General features: G+C 39.3%; 1 protein-coding gene across 9 annotated transcripts in view; it reads right to left on the bottom strand.

Moving 5' to 3' along the window:
- Positions 1 to 5,834: 5,834 nt before the first annotated feature.
- Positions 5,835 to 16,280, bottom strand: part of LOC128344911 (uncharacterized) — a 103,227-nt gene continuing 92,781 nt past the window's right edge. For all 9 annotated transcript variants that reach the window (XM_053295969.1, XM_053295977.1, XM_053296022.1 and 6 more), the window contains 5 exons: positions 13,785 to 13,882; positions 12,329 to 12,389; positions 8,106 to 8,302; positions 7,391 to 7,490; positions 5,835 to 6,556 (listed from right to left, as the gene is read on the bottom strand). In XM_053295969.1, the coding sequence (XP_053151944.1) occupies positions 6,482 to 6,556; positions 7,391 to 7,490; positions 8,106 to 8,302; positions 12,329 to 12,389; positions 13,785 to 13,882 (531 nt within the window). In that variant the 3' untranslated portion in view covers positions 5,835 to 6,481. The remainder of the gene's footprint in view (positions 6,557 to 7,390; positions 7,491 to 8,105; positions 8,303 to 12,328; positions 12,390 to 13,784; positions 13,883 to 16,280) is intronic.

Consider the following 16,280-nt stretch of genomic DNA (forward strand, 5'->3'; position numbering starts at 1 on the left):
CTCACTAAGCCTAGTTCCTGGCCAGGAAGGAAGCAAAGGGATTGGTCTAGCTCCTGCGAGGCTGGAGGAGTCTCTTACCTACCCGGCTGCATTGGCTTCTGTTGCTTATTCTGGGGTAGGCATGTGCCCGAAACGTTTCGGAGGCCATTGTAATGGCCTTCAAAACGTTTCGGCGCTGGGGCGGTTTTCGGTGTTTCGTCACTGGTGGGGGTAGTACTTTAAGGGCGGGGGAGGGTGTACTCACACCCCCGCCGCGTTTCCCCCGCCGGCGCTCTGTAAATTTCAAGCCCCTCAGGGCGGCAGCATTCCTCCCTGCCACCCCGTTCCCCCTGTCGGCCGGAAGTGGCCAGAAGTTGCGAGCGCACAGCAGACGGGTGTGCTCTGAAAAGTATACCTCTGAAAAGTATACAGTGTACTGTGCTTGATTGGCCAGCAAACTCACCTGACCTGACCCCATAGAGAATCTATGGGGCATTGCCAAGAGAAGGATGAGAGACATGAGACCAAACAATGCAGAATTGCTGAAGGCCGCTAATGAAGCATCCTGGTCTTCCATAATACCTCATCAGTGCCACAGGCTGATAGCATCCATGCCACGCCACATTGAGGCAGTAATTGCTGCAAAAGGGGCCCAAACCAAGTACTGAATACATATGCATGCTTATACTTTTCAGAGGTCCGATATTGTTCTATTCTTCAATCCTTGTCTTCTTAGTTCCATGTAATATTCTAATTTTCTGAGATTGTGGATTTGGGGTTTTCATGAGCTGTACGCCATGATCATCACAATTATAACAAATTAAGGCTTGACTTATCTCGCTTTGCATGTAATGCGTCTGTCTCATATATCAGTTTCACCTTTTAATTTGCATTACTGAAATTAATGAACTTTTGCACGATATTCTAATTTTCCGAGTTTCACCTGTAGTCTTATGTGAGAGGGACAAGAATTTCTCTCTATCCACTTTCTCCACTCCATGCATGATTTTATAAACCTCTATCATGTCTCCCCGCAGTTGTCTTTTTTCTACACTAAATACCCTCAGGTATTGTAGCCTTGCTTGATAAGAAAGATGCTCTACACCCTTGATCATCTTGGTTGCCCTCTTCTGCACCTTTTCCAGTTCTACAATGTCCTTTTTTAGATGTGGTGACCAGAACTGCACGCAGTACTCCAGGTGTGGCCGCACCATCATTTTGTATATGGGCATTATAATATTAGCAATTTTATTTCCAATCCTCTTCCTAATGATCCGTAGCATGGCACCGGTCTTTTTCACATCTGCCGCACATTGAGTCGACACTTTCAACGAGCTGTCCACCACAACCCCAAGATACCTCTCTCGGTCAGTCACCAACAGCTCAGATCTTATCAGCGTATACTTAAAGTTGGGAGTTTTCATCCCAATGTGCATCACTTTACACTTGCCAACACTACATTTGCCATTTTGTCACCCTCTCCCCTAGTTTGGAGAGATCCTTTTGGAGCTCCTCACAATCTGTTTTGGATTTCACTACCCAAAAGAGTTTGGTATTGCCTAGTCCTCTTACAACGTTCTTCAAGTCTCTTGCCCAAATAATCATGTCATGATTGGTTGCAAATTTGAGGGACGCCTCAATGGCATAGTTGTGATGATTTCATCCCCCCCAATTCAAGATAGAGGACGTCAAGATAGAGGACGCGTGAACGTTTGAGGCACAAGTGGGCAAATGTGTGTCTCTCACTACAACTGTACCAAATTTGGTTCGAATTGGTTAGACAGTCCTGTCTAACCAATTTGAACCAAATTTGGTACAGTTGTAGTGAAAGACACACAGGGACATCTCATCAGCACAGTTTGTGATTATGTCCTCCACCCCGATTCAAGATGGTGGATGTGTAAACCTTTGAGGCACAAGTGGGCTAACTTGTGAACAGCCAAACTGATTTGGACCAAATTTAGTCCAGAGGTAGGGACTGTGAAAGGAAATTAGGCAGATTAGTTCTTACCAGAACAACTTGTTAAAAACTAGGATAGATGTACAGTATACTCTGGTGCTGGAGGGGGAGAGTGCACAGCTTTCAAATATTTAAATAAAGCAATCAGTTCTGATAGGTTTGTATTTCCCAAATTTTCTTGGCATTTCTTTCTTGCCTGTCATCACAGGTCACATAAAATACAATGTTAGGCTTTACCCACCATTAGTATGACCTCTTAATAATAAGAAGCATGGAATTTGGAGGGAAGATTGGCCCTTTGTCAGCTATGAGTGGAAATACTGCCTTGTCTCACACAATTTTCCCCCATATCCTTGTTTGCCTGTAGATTTCCATTGTCTTTGGTTCTTCTTGGTCCAGAGGAAGCAAAAGTGAACGTAGCTTCTTGTTGCTTTGATGAAATATGTTCCTTTGGAAGTATGGCACAATGACAAACTAGAAGAGTAGGTGACATGGAAATAGGATGGAGCAAAACAGAGAGAAAGTGAGACCATAATTACAGGAAATAGCCAGGATGCTTTAAAGTACTTAACATACCCCTGGGCAATACACTGCCAAACCTTCACACATCAGTATAGGATCAGGGGGTAGTTTCTTTCAGAAGTGCCCCAAGGAAGGGTTTCTTTCTCCTTCAAAAGATGTTTAAGGCTTAAGGAGTCTTCATAAAGGCTAGTTTGGGGAAGGCCTTTTCCTGAACGTTCCAGTATACCATTTTATTAGTGCACAATAAACATGTTTGGCAGCCAATTTCTTCAGAGCAGCAGTTTCAGGTGACTGTAAAGTTATATTAAAAATTACAGCAAAAAGCAGTAAGGAAGCAGCCTTCTTGAAAGACTATGCAAATGTAAGAGTATGTGTGTAAAAACAGAGTAGGGAGATTGGGGGGAAAGGTGGGGTAAAAGAATATGAAAAGAACCACAAAGAAATGACAAAACTGTTTCTTGAGTCCAGAGGCGATCTTACCCAAAGTCCAGGGCTTCCACACCCCCTGGGGCCTCCCAAACCCTCTTTAGTCTGTCCTGGGTGGCGTGGTTTGTGCGCTCGAGAACCTACATATTAAAAAATGATGCTTAAGTTGGGGGGGGGGGCTCCAAAGACCTTTAGGTCCAGCCTCCAAAATTACCTAGGTGCACCTCTGCTTGAGTCTAACATTGAAGACCAGCCAAGGCACAGAAACATCTAATTATAGCTCTGCAGGAAACAGTTCACTTAATCAGTAACTACTAATACTTGCTTTCTAAAATGTGTAGGTAGCAAGTGTTCCAAGTGGCATAAATGATGGATACACTTATATTTAAAATCGCTGTTGTAAGGAAAAACAACATGGCAGTACTCTTTAAAGGAAAGCAGGAGCCACACAGCCACTTAAGAGGCCAGGCCACACAGCCACAGAGAAAAGATAGGGGGCATCCACACTCCTTAGGCTATGCTCTGAGGTGGGACCATCAGTTTAATCTACACACACACACAAATGTCAGGCATTTTAACAAAACTGGAGTACTTTATTCCATCCATCACATTTATAAACCACCTAAAACATACATCCTAAGGTGGTAAATTATACCAAGTGACCTTTGATAACGCTGGGAAGCAAAAGATCTGAATATTGCCTGTAGTTTTTAGGTTATACGTTTGATCACTACTAGGGGATAAAACCAAAGTATATTAGTATTTCAAAGTAAACATTAAAGACTAAATAATACTACGTTTCTAGACCAGTGTGCCCCAACCTTTTTCATCCTGAGGCACACTTATGTCTTTTTTTAAAAAATGGATGCACTCTGTCCTCTCAGCGCAGTTATACCTTTTCTTCCTTTTTGGTACTGGCAAAGCTGCCACATCATATTTATTTTCATTTCCTTCTTTTTTCAGCCCAGCAGCATGTGTTTTTGAACACAAATAACTCTAAGGGAGTGAACTTTTGAAGTTGATTCACTCCCCTATGTACCAGGAGGGACACATCCTTCCCAGTGTATCATGGGATGAGTTAGCTCCGAAAGCAGTTTGGACTCCCCACTTTGGGAGCTGCCTCAAGCAAGTCAGCAGGACACACCAGCCAGTGTAGTCCCGTAGCATATCAGTTGGGAAACACTGTTCTAGACTCAGTTGCAGCTGTCAACCACTTAGGAACTATTTGACTAATTAATTAGCTAGCCTAATCTGCCAAAGAAGCAAATATGCAGAGGTATATTTAGAAAACAAAAGTTAGCTGGTGACATCACTTTAGAAATAAACAAATGGTTGAAAACAAAAAACAAAAAACAAAAAACTACAGAATACAGAGAAACAAAAAGAAATAATAGGGCAAGGGGAGACAGGTGTCTGGGGGCCCACTGCTTTGGGGGGGGGCCCAGAGGCAAGTCACATGACTGACTCCCCCAGCCGCGCAGCCGCCCGGGCTTCCTTCAGTTGTATTCATCCTCCGAAACTGATGTGAGTGTTAAGACCTTTGAGCTACGAGAACAGCATGTCTTTCTCTGGTACCATTAAATGACTGGCATCATCCACAGTTTACAAAACCTTTTCACTCCAACCTTGCTATGCCCCTGATGTTGTTGGAGGGTGTCAGGGATGAAACGATCCCAACATTGGGAAGTCTATAAGACTGTTCTCGCAAGCAGCCAAGCCAAGGCCTGTGAGAACCACTGGGATCCACAAGGATCCTGGCGCTACTGTGCTGCCAAACCTGGCTCCGTACCCCAGCTGTTAGTCAGGGTTAAGGGGTGCAAACACCTCCTTAACCTGGCTGCCAGGATTATGTGTCCGTTCAGGCTGTTTGCAGCCCAAGCAGACACAGAGACAGATGCCTAGAGCACTTGTCTCCCAGGGGAATCCCCCAATGCACCATGCTCGTTGTGTGATGCATTGAGAGATATTGGGAGGGCAGGACACATCACCCTGGCCTCCGGTTGGCGTCCTGCTTGGCGCAGTGCAGATAATCTGGGAGTGTGATTTGTAATCCCAGCAACATTTATTTCATTGCCTGGGGGGAAGGTGAGTTTGACCCAGATTTCTCCCCTGCCTGGTCATGTGAAAGGCCTCTATGTCTGGCTGAAGTTCCTCAACACTGCTCAGGCATTCCTGACCCATTCTGGAGCTCCATATGGCAGCAGGGGCCCACTCCCCCCAGCCAATCACGGATGGGTGAAAAATCTATCTATTGACATCTAACTGTCTGCTTGGCCACCTGCACATTTATTTCTTAATTTAAAAACTTTTTTTGCCTTTTATTTGAAGAAAAAACAACAAACAAACAGAAGATTTTCCAGGTTTTACATAACCTTCCCTGAGATTCTTGGATGTTACTTCACTTTTCTTTCACATTCTCCCTGCGAGTACAATTTCTGGGTTACTTTTAAAAATTATCTTTAAAACAATGGGTGATCAGATTCAGTCTTAATTAAATAAACAGAGAACAGCCATCCTTATCTACTTGTGTGCCCATTTTCAGAGCTCCCATGTCAGCCACTTCCCCCAGACAAGTCCCCCCGACTTCCCCCATAGGTATCTATGAGGATTTTCACCCATCAAAAAAATCAACTGTTTTTCCACCTCCAACTCTCTGACATGTCCAAAAGGATCCAAACCAACATCTAGGGTTCTGGATCTGACCAGATATTTGCAGTTGTGCACTGCCCTAGTATATACTAAGTTAATCTATATAAATTTAGGTTCTAAAGATGTTAAAGATAAAATATTGAAATAATGTTGATGATACAAGATATAAATAACAACATGCACAACTTGGAATTTGAAACAGGTTCATTAGACATTATAGAAGCATACTGATGTCCTCAAGACTTGACAAAGATGCCTAGTATTTTTTTTGAGGAACAGCAACAAATACTTGTACTGAAACTGTTCACAATTTATTTATTTTTCACAAGTTAAACCTATATTAGTTACAATAGTCTTTGAATGATTTTTTGAATGACACTGGCTTCATTCAGATAATAATCTAAACTGTGCTTTAGATAGTGAACAAGCCTATAAGAGTCCTCCTGGGCTCCCACACATGTGAAAGGAGATCAACAGCTTTTGAACTAACCACAGCACCCTGTGGCTTCCAAACTTGGGAAACTGCAGTTTGTGCAAGCTATGCCTACTTAAAACAAAGCAGGAGCAAATAATTGTTTAGTATCCTGTTGTTTTTTAAAACAAGCCATCATGTAAACAAAACAAAGCAAATAAGTGGAAGCTTCCAGTTTCCTCCTCTTCTGCATGAAGAAGTAGAGAGGTGGGGGTGTACCAGAGGGACTGCATGTATGCCTTTTTTTGACAGCATGTGCACAATGTTAGGATGTTGGGCACTGCAATGTTAAACAAACCATTAATTTAACAATCTTTAACAAATGGTTTTCAACTTTTAATTAGAGAAACAGGTAGCAAGGGGAAATAAAGGGGGCTGGTCAGACTGGTCAACACACGGACAATGCTTGTGGAACTACTAACCACAATTATCTATAACATTTTTTCATGTTATGAAAAGAGCCCGACTCATAGTTAATATTTTTCACTGGTAATGATGGTGTCTTTATCAGCATAGTTTGTCCAGTAGTTGCCCAATGGCCTGGCTTCCTAAAGACAGACAGTAATTTTAAAAGTCAGCTTGATATCCTTAGACTGGTAAGGTATTTAACAATGGCGCAATTGGCACATGCACATTAATATTAATTTTTAAACTGTTTGTAAATTGTTTCGTATTGTAAACCACCATGAGATGTTTGTGAGTAGTGGTATAGAAATGTAATAAAACAAACTAACATTTGCCCTAACCATAGCTATTGAAAATGCCAACACATAGTATTTAGTTATAGCTGTATCACTATAACTAAGGCTAAGAAAGACATGTGAATGTGCAAATATTCATTTTTTGACCCCTAATATACAATATCTAAATTATCCCTCTCAAAAAATATAAATAAGATATGCAGATCAATTTGAAATGTTTGACAGGATTTGTGTAACTGGGCGCCAAAGCCTTAAAGTTGTAGCTTGCAGAGATTTACCCAAACTGACTTTTTTAGTTTCTACAGAATCTCCATTGGCATTTTCTTTCCAATAAGTTTTTTAAAAAAACTTGATGAACCTGTTAAATTACAGTGTTGAAGGACCTCACGATAATTGAATGTACGTACAGCCAACGTCTTGAGCATGGGAGACCAAATTCTCCCTGGCCAAGATACTCATAGCCTAGTCATTTTAGGATAAACGGTGTGTGTGTGTGGCGGGGTGGGTGTCAAAATTTTTTGAAAGTTGCTACAGATGCTGAAGGCAAAGTCCCAAACTGAAGCTAGTTTTGAGCTTCAACTCTGGCATAACATTTGTTACATGTAGGCCAGTAAATTACCGATACAATAATGTGCAGTAGGCTTTATAAAGAAAAGGAAGAAAAAATAAAAACGAACCTACCAGAACTGGATAGCAGAGAGCAACATCTTCTAGAGTTAAAGGCACAACAATCATTTTATGTTGTGCAAAGGTAGAGATGTTGTGTATTTGATCATCAGTTCTATAAGGCAAATCCAGAATAACATTAACATTTTAAGTTGTTATATTCATTTGCAAGATACAAAATAGTGGTTGTGGTGGTGATATATATTTGGATTTTGTGTTTTAGAGCACTCATTTTTGCACACCATGTTTGCACATTCATTCTAAAAGTCAAATGGGGATTATCATCAAAGATCAATTGATATGAAGGAACACTAGAGACAATCAGCAAGTGTTACAATTTACAGCACAATATGCCTGATAACAATTAGATTCTGCATTACTAATATATTTCCTGACTTGTTTGAAGATGTTTTTGTTAGAATAGAAATACATATTTCAGATGAGCACCCTTATCATTCACACAAGTTATTTTTCTCCACTTCAGAACAAATCACCAGTGTATGAAGTTCTGTAACTTCACTGCTTGAGATTGCTTGGAAGCTCAAATTCATATGTATGAAGTAAGTTTCAGAACTGTAGTTTAGATTTAAAGGATTTTATTCAGATAACTGTTTCTCTATGATCCTAAGTGTGCATGTGTGTGTGAGAGAGAATCTACTTGATCCACAAAAATGTATGGTAAGATAGAAGGTGGAATGAAATCAGGCCTCTATCAATCAAGTTTACTTACTTTTCAGCAACATCTTTATTTCTCTGTTGGCTCAACATATTTTTCTTTTCTTTTGAACCCTTGGATACATTGGAGCAGTCATTAAGATGCATCTTCTGCTGCTTCTTACCTACTAAAGGTAAAAATGTGTTTTCTTCCATCTTTTTCTTGTGATTAACTGCAGATTGTCCATGCCAATTAGGAAACAAATAGTCCATCTTGGGATAACAAAAATAAACATTAGTATAATAGAACAACAGAAATACGGTAGGCAACAGAAATCAAAGAGGAGAAAAGCTAATTGAATTATGTACCAAATACAATCTAAAGAGAGTGAACGACCACAAAAAAGATTATACACCTGGACTTCACCAAGAGATGGACAAGGAAGAATAATCAGAAATCAAATAGACTATATTCTTATAAACCAAAGATTCAAAAATATGATCAGTAGCACAAAAACATACACTGGCACCAATTGTGGATCTGATCATAACCTTCTCCAAAGCAAATTAAACTAAAATTGAAGAAAATAGAAAAGAAGGAGAATAAACAAAGAAAGCTGGATCATGACAAACTCAAAAAAGCAAAACACAAGTACTGAATAATGAGGCTGGAGAAAAAATCAAGGATTACAAAAATTATAAAGCACAAACTGAAAATGCAGAAGAACAGTGGCAAAGACTGAGACACATAATTATAGAGAACACAGATAAAAGCATTGGCTACAAAAACAACAACAAAAAGAAAGAATGGATGAAAGAAAATATACTAGTCCTGATAGACGAGAGGAAAAAATAGAAGAGAGAGCAACAGAGATATAAAATACTCAACAAATTCAGAAAGAAATCAAGTATGTAAAGGAAAAAGGAGAAGTGTGAAGAGATGGAACAGTTGCAAAAACATCATAATGCCAGGAGACTCCACAAGAGAATCAAGGAAATGACAAGGAAACATACATACAGAATGGGATGCCTAGAGAAAAGTGATGGCAGCATTACAACTGACAAGGAAGAAATAAAGAGTGAATGGGAGAAATATCTCAGAACCCTTTATGATGATGAAAGAACAAATGGAATTATAGCACCTGTGGCTGAAGGGCCAAAAATGCTAGAAGAAGAAGTAAGACATGCTGCAATCAAAGAAGGCAAATCCACTGGACCAGATAGAATTCCAATAGAAATATTTAAAAACATAGGAGATAAAGGAATAAAAGAACTAACTGAAATTTTCAATAACATCTATAGAAATGGTAGAGAGAAGATTTCAACAGATCAATAAATAGTACCCATTCCCAAGAGACCAAACACTCATCAACCTTCAGAATATTGAATCAACCTCCTAAACCACACAAGCAACATCCTTCTTAAAATAATACATAATAGAATATACAAGGACATTGAAAATGTGATTGGTAAAATGCAATTTGGATTCAGATCACGGGTAGGCACAAGGGAGGCAATATTTTCACTAAGCCAAATTGCTGAAAATGCACTCAAGATGAATATACCTATTTTTTATGCTAAGTGGACTATGAAAAAGCTTTTGATAGAGTCAAACACAACAAACTAATAGAGCTATTATATAGAATAGGACTCGATATAAGAGATATTAATGTTATAAAGGATGCATACTGGAACGAAAAAACAAAAACAAAAATTGGAGAAGAATAAACAGACCGGATAGACATTAACAGAGGAGTCAGACAAGGATGCATCCTCTCTCTCATACTCTTTAAACTCTATTCAGAGAAAATAATACAAGATGCCCTAGTCAAAAGGGATGAGGAAATTAAAGTAAATGGTGTCAGCATTAACAGCCTAAGATATGCAGATGACATAGTCATTTTAGCTACTTCCCAGGAAAATCTACAAAACCTAGTCATAGAAATAACAACAAAAAGTGAGAAAATGGGCCTTAAAATAAATGGAAAAAAGATTAAAACAATGTGCGTAAGTAAATGAGAATCCCCTTCACAATACAATGCAATAACAAAACCCTAGATCAAGTAGGGAATTACTGTGTTATCTAGGGAAAAACATTGATCTTGATAATGACCAAACAAAAGACATCTGAAGCCGCATAGAACAAAATTTAACCAAATGAAAATCTTCCTCTGTGAGAATAAACTAGATTTGAAACTCAGAATCAGAATGATGAAATGTTACATATGGTCTCTTCTCCTGTATGAATGTGAAACCTGGATCATCAAGAAAGAAACACATAAAAAACGGAAGCCTTTGAGATGTGGTGTCTCAAAAGAATACTCAAGATTAAACTCAAGATTAAACACAAGATTAAAAGAATACTCAAGATTAAAGGTTCCAGCAGAACAACAAATGAAGAAGTACTTTGAAAAGTAAAAACACATAAACAAATAATACAGACTGTAAAGTGACGCAAACTGGAGTATTGTGGACATATCCTCAGAGGTGTAAAATATCAAATACCACAACTAATGCTAGAAGAAAAGCTAGCAGGGAAGATCAAGAGGAAAGAGAAGGAAGGGATGGATGGATGACTTGAAAGAATGGATAGAAGTGGACACAGAAGATATCATCCACAATTCTAGGAACCGTGATCTATGGCTTTTGCTGGCCACCAACCTCCCAATCGGAGAAGACACATGGAGAGAGAGAGAGAGAGAGAGAGAGAGAGAATAATGCAACACCATCCTGTTCAGCATATAAGCACCTTATAATTGACAGTTGTAGAACTCATATGGTAAAAATTTTATGTCAGCTTCCTTTGGGGGCAGGTTTATGCAATGTACCAAACCAGAAGTGCCTTGTCAGCCTGTTCTCAAATTGCTTCTTTCCTAATCTGACAATTAAGTTTCAAATACAAAAATGTAAATTAGGAAAAGGCAAGATCCAAATGAATATGCAGTTTCCTTGCAAATAGATAAAGGTGTACATATTGTGTGGCAGTATGAAAGTTTCTAGTACTTTCATTGTCTATATAAGCTTTAGATTTTCTTCCCACACTTATTTTATTTATTTGATTGATTGATTGATTGATTGATTGATATACTGCCCTTCCAAAAAATGGCTCAGGGCAGTTGACATCAAAATATAAACAATTACAATCAATTAACAATTACAATCAGAAATATAAAAACAACATAAAATTGATTAACAGTTAAAACTTTTAAACAGTTAAAAAACCTGGAGAACCAGGCCTAACAGCAGTTAAAAAACCTTGGAATGCCAGGCCAAACAGATAGATTTTAAGGGTTCTCCTGAAGGCCAATAATGAACTCAAATTACGGATTTCTGTGGGAAGTGATTCCACAGTCTAGGAGCAGCTACAGAGAAGGCCCACCTTTGAGTCGCCACCAGACGAAACAGTGGTAACTGGAGACAGACCTCCTCAGATGACCTTAATGTGTGGTGTGGATCATGTAGAAGAAGGCGCTCTCTGGTCACCTGAAGTGACAATGGCACCCTCTGCCACTCTGGATTGGAGCTCATTTTTTATGACAGATCGGCATGGATTGGAGGAAGGAAAATAGTGATCACCTCAGAATCTATTGCACTGTTGTTTGCTGGTAAGCCTGGCCCTGCCACATACAAGCCACAATTCTCATGGAAAATGCCCCTATTGAGAATAACTTCATTGGCATTAGCAGTCATTAGTAGTCATTAGTGTTTATTAGTTATCCAAACGTTTGATAACAAATGTTAGTAAGGGAAGTCAGAAAATGAGATGAAGAAGTTATTTGAGATTAAGATGTATGTAAATCAGTTAAAATAGATTTTATTGCTCACAACATCCTCCAAACACTTCAGCAGATCCTGATTTGTCAATTAATGGACTACACCTCTTCAAGTGTCAGGTTTGGAGGGCATGTGAGACATTGGGATTGCTCCCCTATCTAGAAATAATTGCTAAGATCGTATCTTCTAGAATTTTTCCTAGTTCTGTTTCAAAATTCACATACTGGTAGTCATAACTACTAATATTGGCAGGCACATTTCACAGTCAACATCAGATTCAAGCATTACCTGTTCTATATAGACTAACTGGAGAATAACCACATCACAACATTCCATTTTGGGGCTGAGAACTTTTGTGTTTCCGTTTGTGTGCCATGGTATACAAAAAAAGATGCACAGTTGAAAATGAAAGTCAGCTGGTAGTTCTGAAAGATTTCTAGTAGGGATCAAAGAATAAGCTTTTATTTTGTCCTTGGAAATTATTTCTTAAAATTTACTATACAGACCATGGTAGTGAATACTAACCAGATCATGGACACACGACTCTTTTCTGAAATCTGAAAATTGTCCATTTTGTTTGAGGAGCCTATTCCAGATAGATCAAACATAGAAAAACAAATTTATAAAAGCAAAGTAGATCACAGTTCTGTATACTCATCTCAGGTATTGTCCTAACTGCCTTCATAGTGTTTTCTTGTCTACTTGATTCAGTGGAAAGATGCTGTAGTTAAGGTAAGTGTGCCTGAAAGCAAGCAAGCTACTGTTTGAAGTACATATTATGTCCTAAAAACAGTGATGTAGTTGCAAATTCAGCAGTGCAGGCTCTCTCCATGACAGCCCCCATGGCCATGCGCACCCCAACAGCCAGAGAAGCTGAGAAGTACTGGCACTCCATCCCTGCGCGTTCCCGCTCCACTACACTCCTATCTAAAAGAATGTCATTGATATAAGCAGAATCCCAAAGAAAATTTTTATGAAGCTCATTGTCAGATTTCCCAACACATTTCTTTTGCTAGTAACTCACTCTAACTGCTCTGAAAGAAGGCTTATGGTTTCTAAAAACACTTTTCTTAGAATCTTAGAATTTCAGAGCTGGAGAATGTTTAGAGCTTAGAGGTCTGCTAGTTCAGCTCCTTGCTCAGAGCAGGAAACTGCAACAGCATCCCTGAGAGACGACTCTCCACCCTCTGTTTGAAAATCAGAGAGCCCACCGCTTCATGAGGCAGACTGTTCTACAGTTGAACAGCTCTTATAGTTAGGACATTCTTCCCAATGTCTAGCCTAAATCTGCTTCCTTGTAATTTCAACTCATTGCTTCTAGTCCTCAGAAGCAACAGAGAACAAGCTCACTCCTTCTATGCATCAGCCCTTCTGTTATTTGAAGGTAGCTTTCTAAAGACTGTGTATTTTTAATGGTATCATCTTAAAGTTATTTTTTTAAAGCAGTGGATGTTCTGATTAGTTACTACTGCTTTTGAAAAAAGGAGAAGTTGACTTACAGAGTGAGTCTAAAGTGTGCCATCAAGTCAATTTTGACTCCTGGAGACCACGGAACCCTGTGGTTTTCTTTGGTAGAATACAGGATGGAAGGGTTTACCATTGCCTTCTCCCGTGTAGTCTGAGATGATGCCTTCCAGCAACTTCCTATATTGCTTCTGGCCAATGTAGTAGCAGCAGGGATTCAAACCAGCAACCTTCTGCTTGTTAGTCAAGCATTCCCCACTGCGCCACTTAAGGTGGCTACAGACTGAGTCTAGCCAAGTTTATTCAGAAGTAAGTCCCAATGACTTCACTTCAATGGGGTTTACTCCCAGGAAAATGTGCACAGGACTGTAGCCTTTGGTGTTTTACTTAAAAGCATCTCATGAACTTTTGTAATAAACAACAAACACAACATACAGACATTGCCTCTAAATTATAATTATATTAATTATAATTAAATTATAATATTATTATACTGCTTGTTCTGAATATAACCCACCTCTTGGATGATGCCATGTTTAGAAGAGAAAAATAATACATATGGTGCAAGTAGTGAAGACGCTGTTCGTGTTTCCTGTTTCTTGTGCATGTTTCGTTCTGTCAATAACCGTAATTTTAAAAAACATGTTAGTTTTTTGAGCCTTAGCATTACTCGCCAGATAGCATATAAAATACATATGAATTTTCTCCATGTAGCAGTATCACAATGGCAGAGTTTATGTGCTGTCTTTCCAGAGATTTTACAATTGATTTTCAGAATGGTAATACTCTGTTTCCCATTTCTCACAGTGACAAAAAATTTATCTGCTAAAACATTTTCATTCCTGGTTGCAAGATAACCAATCACTTTTTGTCCCAGGGTCCACTCCAACCTTCTTATGTCCCTGACATCAAGGTTTTCAGATGCTAGAGTATGAAGTTCTTCAATAGGAAACAGAGGAAGCTCACAGTGGATGCACAACCTCTGGTTGTGCTTCTGATTCCTTTGGTCAGGATCTGATTCTGTCTACAAATGTATGTACATTAAAGCCACTGGGATGAGACTGAATTGACTGAAAATCACTTATGGCCTTTTACTGGCAACACTTTTAGTTGTGTGCATCGTCTGTCATTATGTGATTCTGACTTGACTCATTCATCTTCTTAGTTGTATTTTCAGCTTCCCTCATGAACCAAATTTTCTAAAGTCAAGAAAAGTGTGTTGATAATAATACTTTCTTAAGGCAATGAAAGCCTCACCTTAAATGGTGCAGAGGGAAATGCTTGACTAACAAGCAGAAGGTTGCCGGTTCAAATCCCTGCTGCTACTGTATTGGGCAGCAGTGATATAAGAAGATGCTGAAAGACATCATCTCAGACTGCGCAGGAGGAGGCAATGGTAAATTCCTCCTGTATTCTACCAAAGACAACCACAGGGTTCTGTGGTCGCCAGGAGTCACACCGACTCAACAGCTCACTTTAAGGCAGTGAAAAAGTATGCATGCATACTGTATGGCTAGAAGGTTTTGAGATACTTAATGACACAATAAAAGATGGATTTCTACCTACACAAACTTATGAGACCAGTTTGTACAGCTAAAATAAAATAAATGATACAATTTGTTTAGCATAATGGCTGAGGTAAAATTTGAATGGGGCTCACTAGTATATTTAAAGACAGCAGTGCATTTATTAGTGAGCCTGGTTAAAACCTCATTTCAACCATGAATTCACACTAGATGGAATAAGGCAAGCCTTGGCTCCTATCTGCAACATGGGGAAAATTAATACTGACCTATCTTAGAGAACAGTTGTAAGGATGGCTAAGATAATGTATGTGAAGGGATCTGAACACTCTGAAGTGTTTTACAACTGGGATGTGCACAAAATGTTGCATACACACCCCAGGGAGCGGGGGTGGTACCTTTAAATGGAGGCACACAGGTCCTACCTGCTCCTCCCATGAGCTGCTGCTGCCGCCCCCCCCGCCACCTCATCGTGTGCTTCAAAGTTAACTTAAAAGCAGCTGTCCTCTTTAAAATGCCACACCATGCCAGTGGGATGCTGCTCCCAGCAGCCCTCATGCTACATTGGCACATGTGTCATGCAGGCCGATGCCGCATGGGAGCACCATCCCATTGGCACAGCATTTTAAAGAGGACGGCAGCATGGCTGATGCTTTTAGGTGAACTTTGAAGCACAACAGCACCACGATGGGGCGGTGGCAGCTCATGGGAGGAGTAGGTAGGATCTGCCTACCTCAGTTTAAAGGTACCCCTCGCCCCATGCCAAAACGTTTTGGCTCCAAAGAAGCTCCAACATGATTTGGGCACATCTCTATTTACAACGGAAAAATATGTATTATTATAGATTTAAATAGACTTCTTGTTAAAGCAATACTAATGTAAAGGGGCAAAGATAACCTCTTGGATTAGACAGTTGTAGGAAGATAACTACAATTGTATAAAAATAATGGAACAAAAACATATTCAAGATGCCGGTAGTATATTAACAAGAGAGCTTGGATTCAGTGGGCCCTGTTCAAAAAAGGCCACCATCCAGGACTCCACAAAGCACTTCATTTTATTCAATGGCAGTTAGCAAGAGTATTCTACTAAAGCATGCATTTTTCTAAACTACTTAACATTATTAATCTTAATAGCAACAATAATAAAAGCAGATGTATGGCATTTATGTATTTTATCCATAAAATTATCTAATGAACATTTGAATACTAAAAATGCAAACATTTTCTATTAGGCAACATACATACAGGGGACTAGAGTTCTTCAGCCCAGCCCTTCCCCTCCCCACAATTCTTATTTTGTCCTTGTTAGCTGCGTGAATAGAAGGGTAAGAATATTAGTTCAGCCAGATAATGTCTTTAGGAAAACATGGTCAAAAGAAATGTGACAGATATATTTCCAACTACTAAAAAAGAATGAAATTATGATATTGTTTCATAATCTAATATTAAGTTTAGCATAGATTTATACTGGTCTGTTTATATGAAATC

This window comes from Hemicordylus capensis, chromosome 1, assembly GCF_027244095.1.
Source record: "Hemicordylus capensis ecotype Gifberg chromosome 1, rHemCap1.1.pri, whole genome shotgun sequence".
NCBI classification, from domain to species: domain Eukaryota; kingdom Metazoa; phylum Chordata; class Lepidosauria; order Squamata; family Cordylidae; genus Hemicordylus; species Hemicordylus capensis.